The 25,824-nt window shown below is 44.6% G+C and overlaps 2 protein-coding genes and 1 long non-coding RNA gene across 17 annotated transcripts in view; 1 reads left to right on the top strand and 2 right to left on the bottom strand.

The window, feature by feature from the left end:
* Positions 1–269: 269 nt before the first annotated feature.
* ASCL2 (achaete-scute family bHLH transcription factor 2) lies at positions 270–2,878 on the bottom strand. Of its 2 annotated transcripts, none has more exons than XM_039536528.1 (2): positions 1,830–2,878; positions 270–1,139 (listed from the first exon to the last, which is right to left on the bottom strand). In XM_039536528.1, the coding sequence occupies exon 1, from the start codon at positions 2,572–2,574 to the stop codon at positions 1,855–1,857; it is 720 nt and encodes a 239-aa protein (XP_039392462.1). In that variant the 5' UTR covers positions 2,575–2,878; the 3' UTR covers positions 270–1,139; positions 1,830–1,854. The 2 variants fall into 2 exon arrangements, with proteins under 2 accessions (XP_039392462.1, XP_039392463.1); XM_039536529.1 differs by having other exon boundaries at positions 270–1,136.
* An 11,970-nt stretch (positions 2,879–14,848) lies between these two features.
* Positions 14,849–18,487, bottom strand: LOC120404284. Its single transcript, XR_005597910.1, has 3 exons — positions 17,959–18,487; positions 15,522–15,877; positions 14,849–15,243 (listed from the first exon to the last, which is right to left on the bottom strand). It is a non-coding gene; the product is annotated as an uncharacterized LOC120404284 (long non-coding RNA).
* TSPAN32 (tetraspanin 32) overlaps positions 18,352–25,824 on the top strand; it is a 63,768-nt gene continuing 56,295 nt past the window's right edge. For 7 of the 14 annotated variants that reach the window (XM_039536518.1, XM_039536523.1, XM_039536515.1 and 4 more), the window contains exon 1: positions 23,734–23,861. Coding sequence is in view for 1 of the 14 variants with exons in the window: in XM_039536513.1 (XP_039392447.1) it covers positions 23,771–23,788 (18 nt within the window). In the remaining 13 variants the exon portion in view is untranslated. Of the gene's footprint in view, positions 18,551–23,733; positions 23,862–25,824 lie in introns of those variants that run through there. The other 7 variants (XM_039536513.1, XM_039536524.1, XM_039536522.1 and 4 more) reach the window with 4 other exon arrangements.

Here is a 25,824-nt window from a genome sequence, read left to right as displayed (position 1 = left end):
AGCAGTACTAGTCACGAGCAACATTCTTACACTCAGCTAAGCATAAGGACTGTGAATATGTCTGCCCATAGTGTGGGAAAAATAGCGGAGAAGCTGTTTCCTTGTTTTACCCTCATTCCCCTTCTGCATGCTCAATCTGGCCCCATATAATGATTTGCTACCATACAAGTGTTCTCATGATTAACCGTTCTTCCCATGTCTTCCGTATGCAAAATGGGAAGTATTTGTAAGTTGACATGGTTGAAATGTGCATCCTATAACTAGAGAAGCCATTTATAAATAGATTTTATTTATAAAGTCAATTTACATAAAATACTCTTTAAAAACTGCATATGTACAACTTAAGAAACCCTTGCAAGTGCATAGAAAATGCCTTCAAAACATTAAACTTCAGTTTTCAAATAAGTGAACCTTCACACCAGACAAGACTTGGACACCACATTTAAGACAAAACATAATTTTTACAGTCCTTAGTAAAGTGTTGGAAAAAATATTATCTAAATTGTAGAAGTTCTCAAAACATTCTAGCTGGCAGTGTTAAGGAACAAGGGGATTGGATTTACTAGAACAACTCCTCCTCCCTTTCCCCTTTTCTAAAGTTTCTTGTACAAAAATAAGTCTTCATATTGATAGCGTTCCCATAGGCAGTTCAAGTTACATGTAAAATAGAATCTTTGATATTACAAAAATTCCCTCCGCGCTCAGAAAAAGGAAGCATCAAATGTTAATTTTTCACCCCTCCCAAATAAAAAAAGTACATATGTGTTAAAAGTTGGAAGCCTGGTAGATTTCAATCTATCACTTGAAACATGAGTATACCAAACCATTTAATTGGCAATTAAAGCCTTGGAGGGCACCATAAACTCCTGTACAACAGCAGTTAAAGATATTGGTCCCTATAACCTATTTATATAATTGCACTTTAAAAAAAAATTAAGAGCCACAGTCTTTTGTTCCAAGTAAGAACCCTGCTAGGTAGGTTCCAAAGCCCAGTCCCTTAAAGACCTTGACAACAGGGCTCCTTGAAGGTAGAAAACATGTTGTAGTAAGAAGAGTCCGTTTTGCTCTTCTGCTGCATCATAATAGGCATCAAGGACAATGAGGTACTGAGGTCCTGCACATCTCTGCTTTCAAGGCTGCTACAAAGAAAAAGAGAAAAGGGCCATTAGCACTGCAGCATGTGACTAACAGACTGCCCAGCTCCTGGGAGAGATGCATAGCTTCCTCCCTGGCCACATGTCTACACTAATCAATATCGGTGCAGTTTAAATCTCTTCCACAAAGCGGATGTGCCAGTGATTTATTGTCCTTATAAAGTACAAAACAGAACTTGCCCCACATGCCCATGTAGCCTCTCCACTCTATCCTTCTCTCCGAAAATGACTGCTATAAATTAAGTTTCCTCATTTATTTTGGGGTTTTGCCACCCAAATCTGAAAGTTTTTATTCTCTACTCCAGCCCCATTTTCAAAGCCAACCAGATGTCTTATTCAGGTTGCAGCTATTCCCAGCGGCGACTCACTTGGGACCTAAAAGTTGGGGGAAAGTTTTTTTATACAGTCGAACTCAAGGACCGCATTTGATTAAACTTGACTCCAACGTTTTCCCTGTCTTCGTGTTAAGGGAGGTGGCTGAAAGGCCAAGTTCATTCACTTTTGCGAGGAAAGTTTTTTTTTATTTTTGGCAATGCAACCCAACAGCTAAATTAGATCACTCAGCCAGTGCAACTGACCAGTGTAGGGCAACTGATTCTTTCAACCGCGTAGGGCTGCACCTATTGCAATGCTGGGGGGGGGGGTACATGCCAGGACACACACCGGCCGCTTTACCTGCGGGGAGGGGACGCGGCGGAGGTCAGTAGCTCCCGATCCAGCTAGTGAAGTCCAGCAGGTCCCGCTCCTCGGGGCTCAGCGCCCCCTCGTAGCCGCTCTCATCCGAGGAATAAGCCGAGTGCGGGGACCCCGGCACGGAGCTGCCCTCCCGGCCGCCGGAGGAGGAAGAGGAGGCGAAGGAGGGCGACGCGGAGGAGTAGGAGCAGCCGCCGCCGGGGGCGGCCCGCGCGGGAGGCAGGAGGCCGTCGTGGAAGGCGGCGCTGACGGCGTCGTGCTCGTCCAGCAGCTGCTGCAGGGCTCGGATGTACTCCACGGCTGAGCGCAGCGTCTCCACCTTGCTCATCTTCTTGCTGGCGGCGCCGTTGGGCACGTGCTGGCGCAGGGTCTGGAAGCCCAGGTTCACCAGCTTCACCCGGTTCCTCTCGCGCTCGTTGCGCCGGGCCACGGCCGCGGCTCCCCCCGCCGGCTGCGGCTGCCCGGCCAGCCCCGGGAAAGCCAGGCGCCTCTTGCAGCGCAGCAGCTCGGGCGAGCCGGAGCGCCGCTTGGAGCCTTTGCAGCGCGCCGCGGACGTGCTGGGGTTCTGAGCCGGGCCCTTAGCGGCCACCAGCTGCTGCTGCACCGAGGAGGAGACTGCACCTGGCATCGGCTGGAACTTCATCCCCAAGGAACCGGCGCCGCATCCGTGCAAGGGAAAACTTGGGCAAGGCTGTTGCATGGCAGCTGCTATTGGCCCACCGTTCATCTTGGGGCATCTACCCTACCTCAGCCTCCGGTGGGCAGGTGACCGGGGCAGGGCTGCAAGTGGGGTAAAGTTTGCAAGAAAAAAAACTTGCAAAATAGTTTTTTTGGGGGGCGGAGGGAGAAAAAAAACCCTGCCAAATATTTTCTCCTCCTCCTTAATTGCAAACAGTGGGAGCGTGCCCAGCGCGTGGAGCCCGGCGCTGCCCCGCTCAGCCACAACCCCGGCCGCTGCTGCTTCAGTAACCCACCCCCTCCCCTTCTTTCCAGCCCTGCTCCCTTGCGCGCTGTCAATGCGCCTCTGCAGCAGGTTCCTCCCAGCGCTGCCCCTTATCAACACGCGCTGCTGCTGCCGCCGCTCGCGAGCCCCCGGGAACAGCACGCGACGCGACGCGCGCCACCCCCCCAACAGCCCCCCCCCCTCCCCTCGCTGCTCCCGAGCCTCCTCCCACCCAATGGGGAATTCGCTTGGCAGCTTCGTACGCCCGGCGCGTGGCTCCCGGCGGAGGTTCCATAAACAATCCCTCCCCCCGGAGAGGAGCACGCGCTCCGCCTTATTTGCATCCCAATGCTGCCAGCTTGGGGCCTAGGAAAGCTCCAGCTCTTGCACCTGTGAGCAGCAGGCACAGAGACAGACCTTCCTTTCCTTCTGCCCCTGCACGCTCGCACTGAGTGGCGTGTATCTCTCTCCCACACTGTTGCCCCAGAGGGAGAGACAGGGTAAGACCTTCCCTCACCCTCAATTCCACCCCGCCCATGAAGGGACCCATTCCCTTACTATCCACCACACTCCACCTGCACTGTGAGCCTCAGGACTGCGAAGCACTTAAATCTATCTCACCGTCCCTGACAGGCACATTCGCTGCTGAGCCACAGATATGCACACAACGCACCACAGCTTTATTTTCTGTACACAGCAATGTTGTTTTTACAACACACTCTGTTTTGCAGCAGTTTCATAATAAACCCCCTGCCCTCCCCACGAGCTGTGTAAATTTAAATGCTACAATATAAGATTATTTTGTATACCGGTGTTTGTAGAATAACCAACACTGTCTGTAACATGTTACCTGATTAACTGTCCTATACAAACTTTCCACCCAAACATCACCTTTGGCCTGAGACCAAGTGTGGAAAATGTCAGCTCAGAAGAAATTTGAAAAAGGTATGAGGAAAAGAAGAGGTGGTCATGGAAGTTAGACTGTATTGCCAACCCCAAGCACTGGGAAATCATGCGGCAGATAATCATAATATTAACAGTGAAAATCCTGAGAAATTATTTGAAACACTTTTTGATTTCTTTTTGTCTTTTGCATCTAGTTTCTGAGCTTTTCAGGTGTATGCACTTTATGTTTTCAAGCTTTTCTCTGCAACCGTGAAGGCTAGAAACCATTTTTAATGACCCCTGAGATTCTTATTCTCTAAGACTAGATCTTGCAAAATCCAAATATTGCTAGACTTGGAATAAAATTGTGAGAACTGGCAATACTGTTTGGCACTCAGCCTTGATCACCGCATGTGCTAGCTGTGTCTTAGTAAGTGTTTCTATTGAATCAACTATATTTTCCCAACACACTTGGCAGACATTTAAATGATACAATAGAACCTTTTGTATTCATAATACATTCATAACCTATGTAATGGTATAGCTATGATAAGCTACCATACAGTCGTTATAACAAAGTGTATCCTTCAAAATGTTTTGCAGCGTTAAAATGATACAATAGAACTTATTTTCTGTACATAACTTACGAAATTGATGATATGGCAGTTATATAAACAAATTGCATATTGAACTCATATGCTATATAATAAACTGTATCTCCCACAAGATACATTTTGCAGAATTGCATGATAGTTTCAGAAATAAAGCCTGCAGGGAGAGAAAAACAAAGTCCTGGCAGTGCAAAGACCTATTCTCCTGCTTAACATTAGATCTGGCAGTAATCCCGTTTGACTTCAAGTTAAGCATGTGTGTAAGTGATTGGAAGATAAGGGCAGGAGGGGAAAGATGATTTCAGAGAGCTGAAATTAAGAGGTGGGCTGATAAAATAGAGCTAAAGAAAAGCATTTCTAGGTTCATTGGAGCTTCTGACGAGAAGTTCCTTGCACTATCAGTGTCAAGATTGTGTAGAGGGATAGAAGACTAGACAAGTAGTCTATAACAGAGACAATAATTTTATGTTTAGGGAACTGGATTGGAAGAGAGGAGATCGTGGTTCTGTCTCCAGCTCTTCCACAGACTGAGATCTTGAGCAAATCACGTAATTTCTCTGTGCTTCTGTTCCCCCTAAAAAAAAAAAAAAACAAAAAAAAAAGAGAGAGAGAGAATAGAAACTTCTCTACCTCACAGGGCTGAGGATAAATTAAGATGCTTGAGTCATACATCAATGGAAAAGGATTATATATAAAAGAAGCTTCATGAGCTATGTTGGAGCAAGAGGATGGAAGGGGTAAGTGATTTTGAACTGGGTCCTGAAATGAAGGGGAAAGCAAATAGCAGTGGCTGAGAAGTGTGATATAATTAGTCCTATTCTTCACGTAGTGGAATTGTGATGGTTTTGGATGAAGGGGAAAGCCTTCAGGGCAGAAGGCAATGACTCCCCTCTCCCATCTCTCTCTCTTCCTTCTTTTCCCATATATGCATGCTTTCTCTCAAAACAGTCTTAATATTTTAATTTTTTTGTACTGAAGTTACTTAAGTAAAACCCAGTAGCCTCAATCCAAGCTCCGACATTGGCAGCTTGGCAAATTTCAGAAAGATCATTATTTCCTGCAATGTCTAAAGAATATGATCTTAAAGGGGAAGAATTCAAACGTGTTAAAATTAGTATGCTAATACTCTCTAATACAGTAAGTGACTTTTATGGCAAAACTTTTCTGTTCTGGTTTAAAACATAGTACTTAAAAGCATTTTTTTCCCCAATCCTAGCTTCCACTGGTTGAGAATAAGGAATTTTAAATAATTAGTGTATACTCATTAATAGAACTAGATAAGTAACTTTATTCCATTTCACAATAATCATGTATAGTGTCCGCTTACCTCTTTGTGATGTCACCAGAATGTTTTGCTTGATAGAGATGTGAGCACTACACTTCCATCTCACAGGCTATGGAAACCTTATTCAATGCAATTGCAACAAAACCAGTTTATATCTTTGGCTGACCTGCGTGGAAAGGGCCCACATTAAGGTCCACGTTAAAAAAGCAATGTTTGAGATTAGGTCTTCCATCATTTACCTGTGAATGATTAGAAACACTAGCAGTATGATCCCTATTTAGTTCAGAAAACATAGAGGATGCTAGTTCTTTGGGAGGAGAATCCAAAAGGTAGATCAGTGATGTTTCTGTTCCCATTACTGGAATGTGCCCCGTTGTCCAAGAGATTCACAATTTGGGGGTCCTGTTGGTACCTCATTTGCTTATAGAACTAAAGGTGGCAATGTAGTTTTAACATGTATATGAGGCTAACTACTCCAGACTTTTTTCAGATCTGCACCTGGCTGTGTTAATCCTTGCCTTTACCTTCCAGATTGGATTACTGCAATGTGATCTAGATGGGACTACGCTTAAAGACCACTCAGAACAAGTGAGAGCTGGCGCAAAATTCTGCTGCCTGTTTCCCAGTGTTAGATGCAGGGAACATGTTGCACCTGTTTGACAACTGCAATGGTTTCCAGTGGCAATTCAGGTGCTGACTTTGAGCGTAAGGCCTTCTAAGCACGATAGAAAGCCCACTGAAATTTATAGGAGCTTTTTACATTGACTTCTATGGGAATTGCTTAGATGCTGTCTGTCTGGTTCTTAGCTGTCTCATAGAGCTTTCTCCATATGCCATCAAGCAACTGAGTTGGGATGCTTGAATTAATGGTCCCTAGATTTAGGCACATGGGAGATGATTTTATTGGGACAGTGCTCACCCAGGGCCGCCCGGGGGGAGGGGGGGGACAAGTGGGGCAATTTGCCTCAGGCCCCAGGCCCCACAGGGGCCCCCATGGGAATATAGAATTCTACGTATTGCAACTTTTTTTATGGAAGGGGCCCCCGAAATTGCTTTGCCCCAGGCCCCCTGAATCCTCTGGGCAGCCCTGTGCTCACCTGTTTTAGGGGTTGTTCTGCTATCCATCATTGTAGTATCTGAACACCGTCCATGTAAAACTATGCACATTGCTTTCCTCACTGGTCCAAACTCACTCTTGTTGTTGACCTTCCTAGCATGGCACAGCGTGTATCTTGTTTCCCAGCTGTTTGCCAGAGTTGGAGTGACGGAATTCAATACTGGGTTCTATCGTTTTGGGCAGGCCTTTTATTTGCTGTAGAAAGGTACTCAAGATTGTTTTATAGTAGATTTTGGATGTGCTCCCTGGAGCATGATGTCTGTGGGATATACTTCTATAAACATTTGCTGTGAAGTTTTTTTGAGGGGGGAAGGAAGATGGGAGGGGGGTTAAGGAGAATTGTGAAGGAGCCAGATATTGAAATGTATCTTTCTTTACCCTTACACACTAGCCTGAAAATCTTAGGGAGGCAAATTCTAAAGTTGACTTAGGTTCCTGATTTGCCACTGCCTCACAGCTTATGTCTTCAGTCACATCTGTGTAAAGTGGGTGCGCAATGCTGCCAAATCACAGCAGCAGCATTTTACACCCATTTGACAGAGGGGTAAACAAAAACACAAAGAAGTGCAAGGCAGTGGTGAATCAGGCCACAGTTTTCACATACTGTCATTCCGGTGCCCTCTTTCCCACTTGTGTCCCTTACATGTATTTCTTTATTTACAACATGCTCGGATACATTACATATGCAAGATATTATGCAATGTACGTTGTAGGATCTACAGGTCAGAGACCATCTTTGTTCTGTGTTTGTGCAGTTGCTAGTAGTCCACACACAGGGCTCCTAGACACTACCATAGTAAAAATAATAATTTTATCTTGTTCTATATATGGCTTCATTATTATTTATGATTTGTATTGCAGTAGCACTTAAGAACTCTAGTTATACACCAGGACTCCAGAACCCAGCTGTAAAAAAAACATATTTTCTTTCACATCCTACAAAGGGGTATTCATAGGCATTATGGACATCTAGGCCAAATGCTTCAAAAGCGGCCACTGGACTTGGATGCTGAATCTGACGCACCCTGTGCTTGAGCTTTGGAATTGCTAAGCACCAGCAATCTATCAGTTGTAGCTGCCAATGCTCAGCATTTCTGACAATCGGAGGCAAGCTGTGTCAGGTTCAGCACCCAAACTCAGTGGCCACTTACGGCCATTCCGTGCATCTTGAAGAACTAATGAAAGAAATATCACATGTGTTTAAGAGATTGGGTGCTGTGGGCCAAGTGAACAGCCCCCACTTACAGCCCAATCTTGCAAATGCTAACACATATGAGTAACTTACTTATATAAGTTAAGGCTACGTTTATGTCACAGAGGTCATGGAAGTCACATCATCTGTGACTTCCAGAGATCTCCGTCACATTCTCTGCTTTGGCCCCAGCAAGTGCAGGGACTCCAGCTGGCAGCCAGCGGGGCCCTGGCAGGGTTGCGGGGACATGGGCCCCCCTGCAAGGTTCCAGCAAGAGGTAACAGACTCCTGAGGGGGCCCTCCTCAGGGTTCTGAGGATGGTCGACAGCCTCACACGGGGAGGAAGGACGCCTTGGGCGAGTGGCTGTGGGGGTGTCCTGTTTTCTCTTTGGGAAATATGGTAACTCTGCAGCTGTCAGCCACCGTTGGCGGATGGTCCCCACCCTGCAGCTTCCAGCTGCCCTGGGCAGAGGGGGAACACCACAGCTCCCAGCCATCAGGGTGGCAGAAGAAATCATGGAGCAGCAGCAGTAAAAGTCACGGACAGGTCACAGCTTCTGTGAATGTTTGTTTATTGCCCGTGACCTGTCTGTGACTTTTACTAAAAATAACCCTGACAAAATCTTAGCCTTTCTCATCAATAGTCCAACTGACTTCAGTGGATTTACTTGCATTTGTAAAGTTACTCATGTGCATAAGTGTTTGCAGGATCAGTCCCTTAGACCAAGCTGTTTGGAGCAGGGACCTGTTCTCTTGCACGTTTGCAAAGCTCCTAGCATGCTGTAAATAATTTTTGCTAATGTAGGGAGCTACAGTACTAAGTAGCATTATAGCTAGTATCTGCATAGAAAAGTTTGCAGTATAGCAAAGCTTTATTTTAAAGAGTATTTCAATGCGAACACAGAGCATGTATTGAAAACTTTTAGCTCTGTAGGAAAGAGGAAGGTCCTTTCTTCTGCACTCTGCGAAAGAGAGCCTTGTATATTAAAATTAATAACTCTAGATTTTTTATGGTTTCCACAGGGAAATTAACATTAAGAATGTATATATTCAAAAGTCAGTAAATAGAGTGTTAAGGAAGATCAGGCAACCTTAGGCCCAAATCATGCAAATCCTAACGTCCGTGCTTAGCTCTACACACAAGTAGATCCATTGACGTCAATCCTATTGCTCACAGTAGGTAAAGTTAAACAGATGTGTAAGTCTTTGCAGGATTTGGACCTAAGTGGGTACAAGTAAATTCAGTACACATTCTTATAGTAGTGAAGTTAGGTTCACAGTACCTTTAAGAAAGTACTTCCAGTGCTCTGAAACTTTTCAATTTTAAATCTCTTTATAAAGTTGTTTTATGAAAAATAAATCCTTTGCACTGCAAAGTAAGATGTAGTAAAACAAGAAATCATAAAATACAGTATATTCTTATAATACAACTCCCTTGAATAATTGTGAATGCACAACACCACCACATCATTTTGCATGAGTGCAAATGGCAACATGCTGGGGAAGAGATCATGGGGAACCAGGCTTGCAATGACCTGATCATTATTATTTGTATTATGGGAGCACATAGGAGACCCAGTCTTCATGTAATACAAGCTCCCCAGAGTAATCCAGTTCACTTCAGCGGGGATCACTTGCATGAGAATTATTTGAGTTACTAAGGGCTGTAGAACCTGACATGACATCAGTAACAATGTACTGGACTATTGTGATGAGACATTAGTTTAAGTGTCCAGGAATGAAAACAAATATAGTGCATGCTGTCAGTGGGACCGTCATGCTCAAAGTTAAAAATATGCATAAGTGTTGTAGTATTGAAGCCTATAATTCATGGTGCAGTCTTTTGAGGGAGCAGAGTTAAAATTGTGCTTTCAAGTCTATCATTTGCATTTCTTGACTTTTGAGCAATTACATTTGTAACCTTAATGTTACTTGAACGTTTATGTATTTTAACAGGTGCTTGTGTTCTTGTGGTTGGTGGGGGGGGCTTTTTTCTGATTATATGTTTGTCCTTTACAATTTCAGCCAAAAAAAAAGTTTAGTGGTTTTTTTTAATTACAAAAAAAAAAAGAGCGATTGAGAAACACTTTTTTTGTTCCACAGATTATGGTCTCTGAAGTTGGTGAGGCATTTAGCCATTTCCCTAGCACCCTTCTTACTCATTTTAAATTCATTTGAAAATGCCTGAGACTCATTTTAGGGTTTCTAAGGCACGTTTTGGAAATTTAAAAAAAAATCCTTTTGGAGGTTTTGTGGTTTCTCTTTGGTTTTGTTTCTTTTAAGACAGCTACAGGCAAACTTTGTTTCCATTCACTGCAGAGTCGCATCTTGAATTTTAAGCTTGGCAAACGCAACACCCTCCCCCTTCACTCTCCTCCTTCCCTTCCTGAAAAGAGACAGCCTGGGTTTAAAAGTTTATTTTAGCTTTGATTGTGTGTATGTTATATGCATGTTAATCAGCCTTCACAATGCATCCTTCTGATGAGCCAAAGAATGCAGACTTTGGCTGTGGGGTTTCTTTGTGTTTTTGTTCTCAGGTAATTGTGATGGGTGAAGGAGAGCTTGCTCTAATTAATTTAGCTTGTGTGTGTTTTGGTGAGGTCAGAGTTGGGTGATTTACAGTGTGGTACTTTTTATTTACAAGCAAGTTCTAAAGGGAATATAACCATATTATAGGCAGTAGGTGAAAGACTGACTGGGTTGAGCCAGAGCCAGCACCCTCTGTAATTCTGTCACATTTTGGGGCTAGTTTCTACAGCAAGGAGAAAGTATTTTGAGGAAACAATGCACTGGTTATTTGGCTGCCTGCAGTTCTGCATACAGAGCATCTCATAATTACCATGAAATTATTTTTCTCCTTTGTTTTCACTCCTGAAAGGAAGCCTAAGAGTTTCAAGCTCATGTTGGCCCCATAAGTAGTGGTTGTTCCCACTGGCAGCAAAATAACTCATTTGGGGGTGATGCCTCTGCCCCCACAAAAGCAAATCATTAAAGGAATAGGAGTTGAGTGTTTGAGGAGACAGTAGGCTGTAATCTCTTAATCACCCTGTTTGCTGCCTATAGTAGGGGCAGCTTGACATTGGTCTTGATTATGCAGAGAAGGGTTCAACAAGCCATCTTCCTCTCCTGCATGAGGACTGTTCTCTACATGCACTCCAGGTGCTGCAGCTGCACATCTCCTCCTCTGGGCCCTCTCTATCACCAGCTCACAGAGTGACCAAGAAGCCACGGGGAGCCCTGTTCCACTCTCCCTGCATCCCAGAGAGCTTGGTGTGGGATTGTGCCTCTCTGAAGTCCAGTCACTTCCCGAGCTTGCCTTGGGATGGCGTTGTTCCCTATTGAGAGCAGTACCCATGAGGCAGGATTTACCTCATATTGTTAGGTGACATTGCTCTGGGTGACTGAGCTTTGTTTACAGGAGGTGATGGCTGTGCCATTCATGGTTAGCCTGTTGGATGTGTTACATGACCATGCCTCAAACTTTCCCCCACATATACGCATGCAGTTCTTATCTGCGACGCCCTCTTTCTTGGCCAGCCTCCCTGCAGAGCATGAGCTGTCCTATCCTGACTTGGCATTGCCATTCAGCAAGCCACAAGTAACCAGAATTCTATCATGTGCCTTTCAACCTTATCTCTAGTTACCAGTCTGAGCGGTAACATTCTAGTGCCAGAGGCTAAAATTGCTACAAGGATCCTCCAGCTGCTCTTTAATCATTTCACTGGTACCTTGGACAGGACAATGGCAGCAGCCATTTTTCTGTTGAGCCACCATTTGTATAGAAGGGCATTCCTGGTAAGGCCACCTGCACTGGAGTTGGAAGTATCTGCAACAGTCTCCAGCACTGAAGACCTAATTGTCTTTTGGTATGCTGGTAACCTTTGAGTCTCCTTTTAAGTGTGTGAAGAATGGACACTGCCCGGACTGATGAGGTGCTATAAAATGCCAGTACAAAAGGAGGTTTAGTATTTGAGATACTAATGCTGTGTTGGGGGAAGTGTGCCTCACTGACAATACAGGCCTTTTAAATGAAGTTGGCTGCATATACTGACCTTTAATATCTTTTAATTTCCAGTTATACCTTCGCCTGTACAGTAAACTGTGACACACTAGAAGCGGCAGAAGCACCATCCATTGAGTCATTTAAAGCTAAATTGCATCACAGATTGGAGAATATAGTGTAGGAAAGAACCCTACCTTGTCTATGGGATGGACAGGATAACCTGTACTCCTGCAATATGTATTGCTGGCAGCCATTCTGTCAACAACTCCCCACTACGGTCCAGTCTCATTTAAATGCTATGTTGCTCAGATCGTCCTCTGGTGGTTTATCAAAGAGATCAATAGGTGACTTATCACAGTGTGTTAATACAGTGGTTTTCAACCTGGGGATCTGTGGACTGTGTCTGAGGTTTCAAAAGGGTTCCACGCCTCCTTTTGAAAAATGTTAGGGGTCCGCAAATGAAAAGAGGTTGAAAATCACTGTGTTAGAACCTTCAGGGAGTGAAAATACTGGGTACTAAAGGGCATAGAGAAGCATAACAAGAACCAATGGCTGTAAACTCAAGCTAGACAAATTCCAGTTAGAAATTAGTCACACAGTTTTAACACCGAGGTGATTTAACCATTGTAATAAACTATCAAGGGAAGTGGTGGAGTCTTATCCCTTTATGTCTTCAAAAAGACTCGATGTTTTCTGGAATAGATGACTGAGTCACACAAATTATTGGGCTCAATACGGGAGTAGTGGGTGAAATTCTATGGCCTGTGCTATGCAGCTGGTCAGTCTAGAGGATCGAATGGTCTCTTCTGGGCTTAAAATCTATTAATCTAGACTACATATGATAACTGGAGAAGATGTTACTTTTTATGTTTCCTCTTTAGCTTGAATGACTGAAGATGAAATTTGATAATGTGTTGGGAGAACAGCTCCTGTTGCTTTACAAACTGGAGCAACTTGTATTCTTACAAATTGCACCGTGTAAGTAAAGCATAGCTCTAAGCCATAAGGGGCATCCATATTTTACAGTTAACCTGCAGGCCATGAATTTTTGCAGCCCCACCCTCACCCGTGTCTCTGCTTGCATTTGAATAAGATGTGATGCAGCTTTTTTTTTTCCAATGGCGAATGAAGCACATTATGCAAATGAAGCACCAGGAGAGCCCCAAAAACTGAAAACCAGATTAAGTAGCAGTAGGTGTTTCAGATGCATTTGAGGAAATAATTGTAACTTTTTCTTTGCACACTTTTGAGGGTATGTCTGTACAGCAAATGCTGTGCATGGGCTGGAGTCCCCAAGCTAGCTTGAATCCATTAGCATAGGGAATAATAGCAGTGAAGACAGCACAGCACAGTCTTCAGAGCAGGTAGTACAAGCCCAGCAAGAATCCTGGGTATGTATTCTGCTTCTTGTCTGCCCTGAAGCTCATGCTGCTCTATCTTCACTGCTGCTGTTACCCATGCTAGCTGGATTCAAGCTAGCTGCGAGAGGCTAGTCGATGCACAGCTTTTTCTGTATAGACATCCCAGAGAGCCTAATACCCCCAATGTGAATTCTAACTGTTGGAGTGTTTTTGCATTTGAGCTAAGAGTTGTTTTCCGTGCACAGACTACATGATTGAGTTGTAGGCAGCTGATGAAATATCGCTATGCCACTGAGGCTAAGCATATCACCTCCTTGCTGTGATCCAATCAGCTATAAATTGAGCACGTTCATACTTGGTTTTCTTTGGAGGTCTTCATCCTAGATACTACAGGAAGCAGCATTGAAACAAGAGACACATTTTCCTTGTAATCTGGTTCTAGGTTGCTAAATTATATTGTGCTCAGGAAGGTGCCATCTCAGATGTAAAACCAAGATCCTTTCCACTGTGGCAATTAAAAAATCCATGGCACTTATTACAAGACTTGTGCTGTTCACACTAATGTCCTGACCAAAACTGCACCTCTGATCATTACAACTCATTCTACTCTTTTTAAAGATGATATGCAAAAGATTTTTTTTAAATTGGGTTTTGCCAGTTTTGCCTTTTTTATGATGTATAAAGAATATCTGGAAATTTTATTTTAGTGTTGGTTTAGGTTTAAAGCAGAAACAACTCAAAAATCATCTGTTTTCTTTGCTGGTTTTGCAGAATTTTTTGGGTGGTATTGTGGAGGTCTAAAAATATATGTTGTGGGCTCTAAAACTTAATTCAAGGTGTAGGAGTTCTGGATCTTTAACAGACCTCTTTTCCCTGGAATCTGCATGCGGCATTGGAGTTAAATAAGTGTTGTAAAAGCCTGAGTAAAAATCCCTTCCCTTATCAATTGTTCCAGTTAAGTCCAGCTCATATGCTTAAATCCTATTGACTTCAGTGGGATTTCTGCATGTGCTTAAATGCTTTCCTGAATCAGGGCCCAGTCCTTTGCGCTGTTACAATTTCACTAGTTCTCTAGTCACTAAAGTCTTGTCCAGAATAGACATGAATTTGTAATTTTAAAACAATCAGTAGAAAAAGCTTCTTGGACAAAAGCCTTTCTAGAGAAGATGGGGAGGAAAAAAGGAAGTAGCCTAATGATTTTTATTTTATTTATATATAAATATATATGCACACTTTGGAGATCACCTTTAAAGTTAGTGGAACAACTGATCAAGATAGCAAACATGGGGTTCATGCCGAACTCTGAAAAACAGCTACCTATGGTTCTTGTGTAGCAGAATCACTGGTGTACCTACTAGCACACCTAGATTCCTTCTTAAAGGCTTGAACTGATAGGCACGTCAATGCCAGTTTTTACATCTCCTTATGTAGATCTGGCAATCTTATTAAGGTGTCTACATCTGAAAGTCTGATTCAGAATATTTGGTTTGTAGTAGCCACTCTTTTAATAGCCTTCATTTAAAAAAATACACATGCATACAGTACAGATGTTTTTTCTAGTTCTGGTGCCTCTTGTAGGATCAAGGAATAGCTAAAAAAAATAAACAATACAAAATGATGTAGACAAAATATGGATATATTTCTGTTCAATAATCCCCACATGCCCTATTTGCAGTGGGAGAAAAATCACATCTGAAGCAAAAGAGAGGGACAAGAGGCAATCTACACTAGAATTACCATTTGCAAAAAAACAAAAACAAAAAAACCCCCAAATTATAGATTAAATAATTGGAGGTGTTTGAAACTCCATCACTGCTGAGTGCTCTGAGGAACCCTGTGAGGAGTGTTCATGTGACTGTTTTAATGAGTGGAGATGAAATGAGATGGAGCATCTTCTCTGAAGAGACAAAGAACGCATCCAAGGCAGGAACATAGAAGTGATTTAGTGACCTCTCATGGGGCCTTTCAGTAAGTTATACACTCCAAGATGAACACAAACCTAGGTGGAAGGGAGACAAACAGATGTATGATGATGTGGGAGCAGCGGGAGAGAGTTCTCAACCTATTCTATGTAGGTTCTTACACCATGTTCATCACTGTAGTATCTAAGCATCTTCCAGTTGTGCATTAAGCAATGTGGCTAACATCTGTCTTGTGTGTGTTCTCTCATCCTCTCCCCAGGGGGAGAAGTGTGTCAGGTGTTTTGTTTTTTGATATTTTATAATACACACACACGTTACTATGTTTCTTAGAGAAGGCAAGTCAAAGGAAGTGTACCTGGTGTTTGGAGTGGAAGGTGGTAGAGTTAATGATGGTCCTTAGTCCCTGGGGGAGTTCATTCCACAGTCTTGAGCCAGCCCCTGAGAAAGCTCTGTCCTGCACGTGAGTTTTACCTTGTGGTGGAATATTCCATTGTGCCACAGGAGCAAAGATGTTGATCATGGTCTTTATCCCAGAGCTTTAGTTGATTTTTTAGGTACATTGTTGGTCCAAGGCCATGGAGCATCTTAAAGATAAGGACTGAGACCTTGAACCTGCTGACAGGAGTGAAGGACAGGTCTGGGGTGTCTGTGGCAGTCTCTGTGGCTGAGCAGACATGCTGTAGCATTTTCAGAAGGTTATTCCCATGTGAGCTAGATCAGGTGATGAGAGAGACTAGGTTAGAAATGTGTTAAATCACTGCGCACAAATCCAGCACCACACTCCCTCTTCACACCTGCTGTGCAATGTGTCATGGGAAACCATCATACCTTAATCAATTGAATGCTTGAATTCTTAATTACCTCTGGTTATAAAGGACATCACTCATTTCAGACCCAAACATACCTAAAATAAGCTAAGATTACAGAAACATACTGATATGGTGAACAAAATAGTCACACATTATTTCAAGCCTTCTCTAGTACAGTAGTTTTCAAATTATGGGTCGCGACCCACAACTGCATCGTGGAATGTAAGGCGCCGAGTCGCGGCAGCTCTGGTCAGCACCGCTGACCGGACTGTTAAAAGTCCTGTCGGTGGTGCTGCCCAGCTAAGGCAGGCTAGTTCCTACCTGTTCGGACACCACACTGTGCCCCGGAAATGGCTAGCAGCAGGTCCAGCTCCTAGACGGGGTGGCCATGGTGCTCTGTGTGCTGCCCCTACCCCAATCACCAACTCCGCACTCCCATTGGCTGGGAACGGGCAATGGGAGCTGGTGGGGAGGGGCAGTGCCTGCGAGTGAGAGCTGTGTGGAGCCGTTTGCGTGCCTCCACCTAGGAGCCGGACCTGCTGCCACCCACTTCCAGGGTGCAGCGCAGTCCATGGTGCCAGGACAGGTGAGAAGCCTGCCTCTGCACCCCAGCTGCGCCGCTGACCTGGAGACTCTGGAGGTAACGCCGTGCCCCAACCCCACACCCCAATCACCTGCCCCAGCCCTGAGGCCCCTCTCAAACCTGGACCCCCCTTCTGTATCCCAAACTCCTCATCCCCAACTCCACTCAGAGCCTGCACCCCCAGCCCAGACCCTCTCCTGCACCCCAACTCCCTACCCCAGCCCAGAGCCCCGTCCCACATCCCTGACCCCTCATCCCTAGCTCCATTGGGTAGTGGGCATCAACAATTTTCTTCAACTGCGTCGCCAGGAACAAAATTTGAAAACCATTGCTCTAGTACTCTCTGTCTTGGGATTCTCATTATGATTTCATCGCACAGTTGGACTGTATCTCCTTTGGTGATAGGGTATACAAGATGGATAACACGAACAATAATTTATTCAGTGTAATGTATAATAGGTGTGTGCATATGTCTGTGTGGTATATCTTTAGCTAGATATTCAGCTGAAGTTCCTTACAGTGCTTGTTACTGTCTTTCTAAAATGGGCAGCTCCAGAATTTTTAATCAAAACTCTTAAGGATAGATTATGACTGTGCATGGTTATAACTGAACACAACATTTTGAATAGAAGTTAAAGTACTGTTTACTGTAGTCAAGCTAGGAAGGTATATGTTCAAGTATTCATGCCTTCTGTTTTGTTGGAATTGATCTGGTAGCAATGGAAGGCTTCATATCTCATCTCAATCCCCTAAATCCCTTTTACAGGAGCTGAACTGAAACCCCCAACTAAACTCATATAGGCCACCAATCAGCCATTTGATGGTAACAGTTTTTATTAGTTTCTAAGCCTGGCATAATTAGCCCTCCCCATCCCTTTAATGCGGTGGGAGGACAGAAGTTCTATTTCACAAAAGATTTCAAACTTTTGGCTTCAGTTCAAATTTAGAATGAAAACTGAAGATTTTGAAATTCTTCTAAGGAAAACTAAAAAAAAATAAAAATAGTTTGGGTTCAATGGAAACATTTCAACTTTTTTATTTTGTGTGATCTTATATAATACAAAATAAAAAATTTCAAAAGAAAGTAATTTCAGCATGAAAAATCAAACCATCTCATTCTGAAAAATACTTCAACCAAAACAAGAACCCCAGCAAGCCAGAGGGGAAAATTAAACAAAAAGGATTTTCTCTTTAGAATTTATATATTTTAAATCAACAAGTCTAAGCTTCCTTTTCCAGAATCAGAGAAAGAAAAGTGCACAAATCCTCTCATTTCATAGTTTCATAGTCTTCATTTTTCTCTAGGGTTCAAAGCAGATTTCTCTTATACACTCTCCACAGGACTGGAGAAACAAAAGTACGTACTCTTTTCCTTATGACTTAAAATAAACAAAAGTCACCTTTGTTCCAGAAAGAGCCCCTCTGCAGGCAATCTTCCTTAGAGTTGTTAGCTTACCAGGCAGTTGATCAGCTCTTCCTTGTTATCTTGTGTGCTCCAGGCTGGCTTCCTGGGGGGCTAGTGAGTTCCAGCTATTTCCGGTCCTTGCTCATTAACCTTTGCTTCCCAGCATAGAACTTGAGCCTTGAACCCCAGGGCTTCTGAGTTCCTAGGGAGGTAACAAACCCCACGAGGCCCAGTAAACTGGAGGGGGCTGAGTCGGGGAGCTCTCAACTCTGGTCCTTCACACAGGATCTGCAAGCTAGAACTTTGATGAATCAGCAGCATCACAAAGGCCTGTACCTTGACATCACCTCTAGCTTGCTGATGCTTCAGTGACCTCACAGTGGCTGTCCCTTGGCTTCAGTTTAGCAAGTTAGATGAGATGAGCCATTAACATCACAACAGCTTGTGCTTTGGTATCCTCCCAGCAAGCCACAGTTGCTGATGGAATGAGCACACAAGCTGGCCTCTCCCTTGACGTGAATCCAGCAAGCTAGAAATGCTGAGCCAGTGACCTCACAGTGGCTTGTGACTTGTCATCACCTTGCAAGGTAGAGATACTGAACAGAGGTTAATTAAGGGGGGAAAGTAGGAGTATTGCTGCTCCGCCTCTGTTAAAGGCAGAGGGAAAGTTCCTTTTCCCTTTCCTAGGCTTAGAGGAGCTCAGCTTCTGCTTTATTAACTGGTGCAATGAGAATTTATCTGGTGAGAGGCTATGAAGCAGGAGTACTTGATAGCAGTACTTGACAGCAGAGTTCATGGATCTCTGAACCTTTACCACCAATAGGCGGAGCACCCTGGGCACCTGATGGGACAAGAAAAAATGTCCAACTGGGATTCCCCTCTCTGCTTCCTTCTACAGGAAGATCTGTTCCCCTGCTGATTTTCCCCTGCTCTCCAAAGAAGCAGAGCCTTCTGCCTCTTATTTTCCTTTACCTCCGTTGGAAAAGGAAGACTCTGCTTTTGGCTTCCCTTCTGCAAGCCAGAATCCGGGGGAAACAACCAATTTTTTCTGTTCTGTAAGAAAGTGTCTTTCTCCCTTGCTGTCTTGTGGGAAAATCTAGTGGACAGGGGACATAAATAAGGGCAAATACATGCAAACTGTCTTGTACAGGAGCCCCACTAGAGTGGAGATCCAGGATCTGTCCATGCAGAATGCATACAGGATTTGGAGTCAATTGTCTACGCAGAGGAAATGGTGAAACTAACTATCTACAAAATGCTCGCAAATGCAGAAAGTAAACATTGAAAATAGCAGATAACAGTGTTTTTTCCTCTAATCTCTTCCAGTTTCAGTAATTGTAGGGGGTCTGTGACAATAGAAGGTAAGATTTTCACACAGGAATGTAACTTTTTCCCTCTCCTCTAAAAGGACACCACCAGTTTAAATGGATTATTTTTATATAATATATTAAAATCCCTGCTCTACAAGCAGCCTGCCCAACTGTCTGTATTTTTTAACTTTGACATGTGTCTTTTGGCAGGTAAGCATCTCAGGCTCATTTGTTAAAGACCCTGAGAGCATGCAGGTGCAGTGTCTCTTCCTGACCTGGAAAAAGAACGAGGAGTACTTGCGGCACCTTAGAGACTAACACATTTATTTGGGCATAAGCTTTCATTTAGCCCATGAAAGCTTATGCCCAGATAAATTTGTTAGTCTCTAAGGCCTGGTCTACACTACGCATTTAAACCGGTTTTAGGAGCATTAAACCAATTTAACGCCACACCGTCCACACTAAGAGGCCCCTTATATCGATTTTAATGGCTCTTTAAATCGGTTTCTGTACTCCTCCCCGACGAGAGGAGTAGCGCTAATATCGGGATTAACATATCGGAATAGGGTTAGTGTGGCCGCAAATCGACAGTATTGGCCTCTGGGCGGTATCCCACAGTGCACCACTGACCGCTCTGGACAGCATTCTGAACTCTGATGCACTGGCCAGGTAGACAGGAAAAGCCCCGCGAACTTTTGAAATTCATTTCCTGCTTCCCCAGCATGGAGAGCTCATCAGCACAGGTGACCACGCACAGCTCATCTGCACAGGTAACAATGCAGTCTCCTGAGAATCGAAAAAGAGCCCCAGCATGGACTGCACGGGAGGTACTGGATCTGATCGCTATATGGGGAGAGGATACAGTGCTAACAGAACTGCGTTCCAAAAGACGAAATGAAAAAGTATTTGAAAGAATTTCTAAGGCTATGACGGATAAAGGCCACAGCAGGGACTCACTGAAGTGCAGAGTGAAAGTTAAGGAGCTCAGACAAGCCTACCAGAAAACCAAAGAAGCAAACAGAAGGTCCGGGGCAGGGCCAAAAACATGCCGCTTCTACGCTGAGCTGCATGCAATTTTAGGGGGCTGCGCCACAAGTACCCCACCCCTGTCCGTGGATTCCGAGGTGGGGGTTGTAATCTCTGCCATGGCTGAGGATTATGTGGACGGGGAAGATGACGATGAAGAAGAGGAGGACGAGCTAGCAGACAGCACACAGAACTCCGTGAGCCCCAACAGCCAGGAGCTTTTTCTCACCCTGACGGAATTACCCTCCCAAGCCACTACCCCAGACAATGAAGCCATGGAAGGGACCTCTGGTGAGTGTACCTTTGCAAATATCAAACATTGTTTTTTAAGCAAGCGTTTTTTAATGATTGATTTGCCCTGAGGACTTGGGATGCATTCGCAGACAGTATAGTTACTTAGAAAAGCATAGCTGCATATGCTGTGATTGAATGCCGGTGATTGCTGGCATTCAAGAAGCATCCGTTCTTTATCTCGCTGTGTTATCCTCAGCAAAGTGATATCATTCAGGGTAACCTGGTTGAAAATCAGGAATTTAAGTAAGGGGGATGGCCATTTTCCTACTGGGTTCGTGGACTGCAGCAGCTTAAAAAAAATCCTTTCCTGCACGTAGCCAAGCGGGGGGAGGGGAGGAGTGAAATGCCGATGATCTTTTTCGTGTTTGGTCAGCGGGGATCTTCCCCAAGCTACCAGCCACGCAGTGGGGGTGGGGGGGAAGGGTGTTGATTAGCAGGGAGCTAGCATGGTATTAGCCATGCATTGTGGGGAGGGGTAAATCACTGCAGAAGCCAAAAGACAGTGGCTTACCATGGCCGCATGCAAGCTGAATTCTGATGCCCGGACCTGTGTCTGTGAGATCTGTAACCCCAGAGCTGCAGGCACTCAGTATTAAGATGAAAAATGTGACCTTGTAGGGAAATCACATGTGCTATGTAAGGTGAATAGTGCTGTTCACTGTGAAAGAGTATAACCATTGTTCTGTAAAATGTATCTTTTTAAATACTTCTCTCCCTCATGCAGCTGCAAATTTTTCAAGCCTCTCTGCTCCATCCCAAAGGCTAGCCCAGATAAGGTGGAGGAAAAAGAATACGCGAGATGAAATGTTCTCGGATATTATGGAAGTTACACGCAAGGAAAGAGCTCATCTGAATGAGTGGAAGGACGTGGTATCAAATTACAGGAAAGATGCCAGTGAACGTGAGGACAGGAGGGACACCCGAGATGAGAGGTGGCGGCAGGAAGACCGGCAGGAAAATCAGTGGTGGCGGGATGCAACTCTGGGGCTGCTGCGTGATCAAACTGACATGCTCCGGCGTCTGGTGGAGCTTCAGGAACGGCAGCAGAATCACAGAGTGCCGCTGCAGCCCCTGTATAACCACCCTCAACCTTCACCATGTTCCACATCCTCCTCACCCAGACGTGTAAGAACGCGTGGGGGGAGGCTCCGTGCACCCGCCCACTCCACCCCCGTGGACAGCCCAACCAGAAGGCTGTCATTACTGTGAAATTTTTTAAGTGGCCTTCTCCATCCCTCCTATCCTCCTCCCAAACCACACCCTTACTTCTCTCTCTCTTTTTATAATGAATTAATAAAGAATACATGATTTTTAAACGAGAGTGACTTTATTTGCATAAGTAAGCTGTACTCGAAGTGGGAGGGTGGGTTGCTTACAGGGAATGAGTCAATCAAGGGGGGTGGGGGTTCATCAAGGGGAAACAAACACAGCAGTCACACCCTACTCTGGCCAGTGATGAAGCTCGTTTTCAAAGCTTCTCTGATGTGCACCGCTTCCTGGTGTGCTCTTCTAATCTTCCTGGTGTCTGGCTGCGCGTAATCAGCGGCCAGGTGATTTGCCTCAGCCTCCCACCCCGCCATAAAGGTCTCCCCCTTACTCTCACAGAGATTGTGGAGCACACAGCAAGCAGCAATAACAAAGGGGACATTGGTTTGGCTGAGGTCTGAGCGAGTCAGTAATGTGCACCAGCGCGCCTTTAAACGGCCAAATGCACATTCTACCACCATTCTGCACTTGCTCAGCCTGTAGTTGAACAGATCCTGACCACTGTCCAGGCTGCCTGTGTATGGCTTCATGAGCCATGGCATCAAGGGGTAGGCTGGGTCCCCCAGGATAACGACAGGCATTTCAACATCCCCAACTGTTATTTTCTGGTCTGGGAAGTAATTCCCTTGCTGCAGCCATTTAAACAGAGTAGTGCTTCTGAATACGCGAGCGTCATGAACCCTCCCTGGCCATCCCACGTGGATGTTGGTGAAACGTCCCTTGTGATCCACCAGTGCTTGCAGCATCATTGAAAAGTACCCATTCCGGTTTACGTACTGGGTGCCCTGGTGCTCCGGTGCCAAGATAGGGATATGGGTTCCATCTATCGCACCCCCCACAGTTAGGGAATCCCAGTGCAGCAAAGCCATCCACTATGGCCTGCACATTTCCCAGAGTCACAACCTTTCATAGCAGCAGCTTAGTGATTGCTTTGGCTACTTGCATCACAGCAGCCCCCACAGTAGATTTTCCAACTCCAAATTGATTCCCGACTGACCGGTAGCTGTCTGGCGTTGCAAGCTTCCACAGGGCTATCGCCACTCGCTTCTCTACTGTGAGGGCTGCTCTCATCTTGGTATTATGGCGTTTCAGGGCAGGGGCAAGCAAGTCACAAAGTTCCATGAAAGTGCCCTTACGCATGCGAAAGTTTCGCAGTCACTGGGAATTGTCCCAAACCTGCTACACAATGCGGTCCCACCAGTCTGCTTGTTTCCTGGGCCCAAAATCGGCGTTCAATGGATAGAATCTGCCCCATTACCATCAGGATCTCCAAAGCGCAGGGGCCCGCGGTTTGAGAGAATTCTGTGTCCACGTCCTCATCATTGTCATCGCCGCGCTAACGTATCCGCCTCCTCCTCGCCTCGGTTTGAAGGTCCTGGTTCACCATATACTGCACGAGAGTACGCGAGGTGTTTAAAACATCCACGATTGCAGTATTGAGCTGAGCAGGGTCCATGCTTGCTGTGTTATGGCGTCTGCACAGTTCACCCAGGAAAAAAGGCGCAAAACGGTTGTCTGCTGCTTTCAGGGAGGGAGGGGTGAGGCTGTACCCAGAACCACCCGCGGCAATGATTTTTTCCCCATCAGCCACTGGGAACTCAACTCAGAATTCCAAGGGGCGGGGGAGGCTGCGGGAACTATGGGATAGCTACGGAATAGCTACCCACAGTGCAACGCTCCAGAAATCGACGCTAGCCTCGGACTGTGGACGCACACCACCGAATTAATGTGCTTAGTGTGGCCGCATGCACTCGATTTTATACAATCTGTTTTACTAAACCGGTTTCTGTAAATTCGGAATAATCCCGTAGTGTAGACGTACCCTAAGGTGCCACAAGTATTCCTCATTCTTTTTGCTGATACCTTCCTAACGTAGGATGCTGCCACCTGCAGGACTTCCACAGAGTGACAATGAGAGCTGCTGGCTGGGTAAGCCTCAGACAAGGAGTCTTCAAATAAGTTAGTGGCTGTTATCAAGAGGATAGCGATCAACTGTTAGAAGGTAGGACAAGAAAATAATGGGGTTAATTTGCAGCAAAGTAGATTTAGGTTAGTTATTAGGAGAAACTTTCTAGCTATATAGATAGATAAGCAATGGAATAGGCTTCCAATGGAGGTTGTAGAATCCCTGTAATTGGAGGGTTTTAAGAACAGGTTAGACAAACTCCTGTCAGGGATGGTGTAGCTATATTTGGCCCTGCCTTAGGCCTGGTCTATACTGGGGGCGTGGAGGGGAACTAGCTACGTGAAGATGCTATTGCAGGAGTATAGATGCTATTGCAGGAGACCCTTTACCTCTTTCCCCAAAAGAAAAGCTTTCTTAGGACATAGCAGCCCCCAAAAGCTATCCTAACAGCGCTACCAACTATTGAGCTGAAATGGCCCCACGGCAGCCCTAATGTAGACAAAGCTTCATTGGTTTCTAGCATTTTTACCACCCTGTCATCCTGTAATTGAAATGCTGCATAGAACTGTGGTGGCAGCCAGCAAACCTCTTTATATGCTAGGGCTCCCAGTGTTCATAACATCAGTAGAGTTGAACCAGTGTTAGCAATGATGGGAAAGCTTTGAGAAACTGACGTAGGATAGACAGGGCCTCAGAAACACCTTGTAGATAGAAGCAGTGTCTGTGTATAATGGAGGAAAGCAAGCAAGTTCTGTGTCAAGAAGTGAACTTGAAACCTTGGTTACTTCAGAATGTCAACCCATTCTCCTAGCCTGTGAGGGCCTCTAGTGGGCAATGTGAATTTGCTGCTGGTTTTCTCTTGCTGTACTTAATATGTATTATGGAATTTTGGTTACAGAAGGAAACTAAAGGATAGATAGGAAAAGCAGAGGGTCTTTCTTTTTTAAAAGAATACTAATGTTCATTACCATTTAAAGTGCAGTTGGTTTGAAAAGTCACTGTGTAAAGATGGGGTTGTGTGGTTCCTTATTGTCTCTGCATATTATTCTGTATGAAATATTTCATGATATGTTAATCTTTAGCTGCCGTGCCTGTAAATTCAACTGGGGATGTGGCAGTCAGACTGGGTGCTATCCTTCTTATTCATTGTCACCTGCAATCAAGCTTCTGCTGGCTAGATTACACCTGTGTGCAACTAAGTCTTCCAGTTATGCCCTCAATGACATCTGTTTAACTGCCTTCAGTGGCTTTGCAGTGGTTGTATCATAGTAGCCATTTCTCTTGAGAATGTACAAGAAGGAATTGGAATAAAACTGTCTCTCTTTTGGCCCTACAATATTAAAAGGAATCAATAGCAGTAAAAAATTAAATGTGGGCACCACCCACATCTTGCCTTAATCTTTTCCATCTTGTAAGTTGTTATATGTAGAGCCGGGCAAAATTTTCCAGCCAAAACTCTTTAGCAAAAAAATGCAGATTTGGTGATACCAAAACGTTTCACAATTAGATGTCAGCTTTGCCAAACTGTGTTGGGGGGGGGGGGGCGCGGAAGGAGAGGGAGAAAATTTAAAAAGAGGGGGGGAAGATCATGTTTTATTTCAAAATATTTGAAATGAACTGTTTTGGTTTTTCAGTTCAAAACGACATTGTTTCAAAATTAATTTTAAAAATGTTTTTTAAATGGTCATAATCAAAAGGAAACATTTTTGGTCAAAACAAAATATTTCATTCAAACTGAAACAATTTTTTTGCTCTTTGATTCACCAAAAATTTCAAACAAACTTTGTTTGCAGTTCAACCCGAAACCAGAATTGCCAGGAAACCAAAAACTTGTACAATTCTACTTATCTGAATTCCACTAGCATAGTATCTGAGCAGCAGGCAATCTTTAATGTATTTATTCTCAGCCCGCTGCTGGTGAGGAAGTGTCATCCCCATTTTATAGATAGGGAATGAGGTACAGAGAAATTAAGTGACTTGCCCAAAGCAGAGAATTTAACTCAGTGTCCCACATCTCAGTTTAGTGGCCTAACCACTGGACTGTCCTTCCTATTGCTAC

This window comes from Mauremys reevesii, linkage group 4 (genome assembly GCF_016161935.1).
Source record: "Mauremys reevesii isolate NIE-2019 linkage group 4, ASM1616193v1, whole genome shotgun sequence".
NCBI classification, from domain to species: domain Eukaryota; kingdom Metazoa; phylum Chordata; order Testudines; family Geoemydidae; genus Mauremys; species Mauremys reevesii.
The sequence above is the reverse complement of the archived record's forward strand: the minus strand, read 5'-3'. Positions and strand labels throughout refer to the sequence as shown.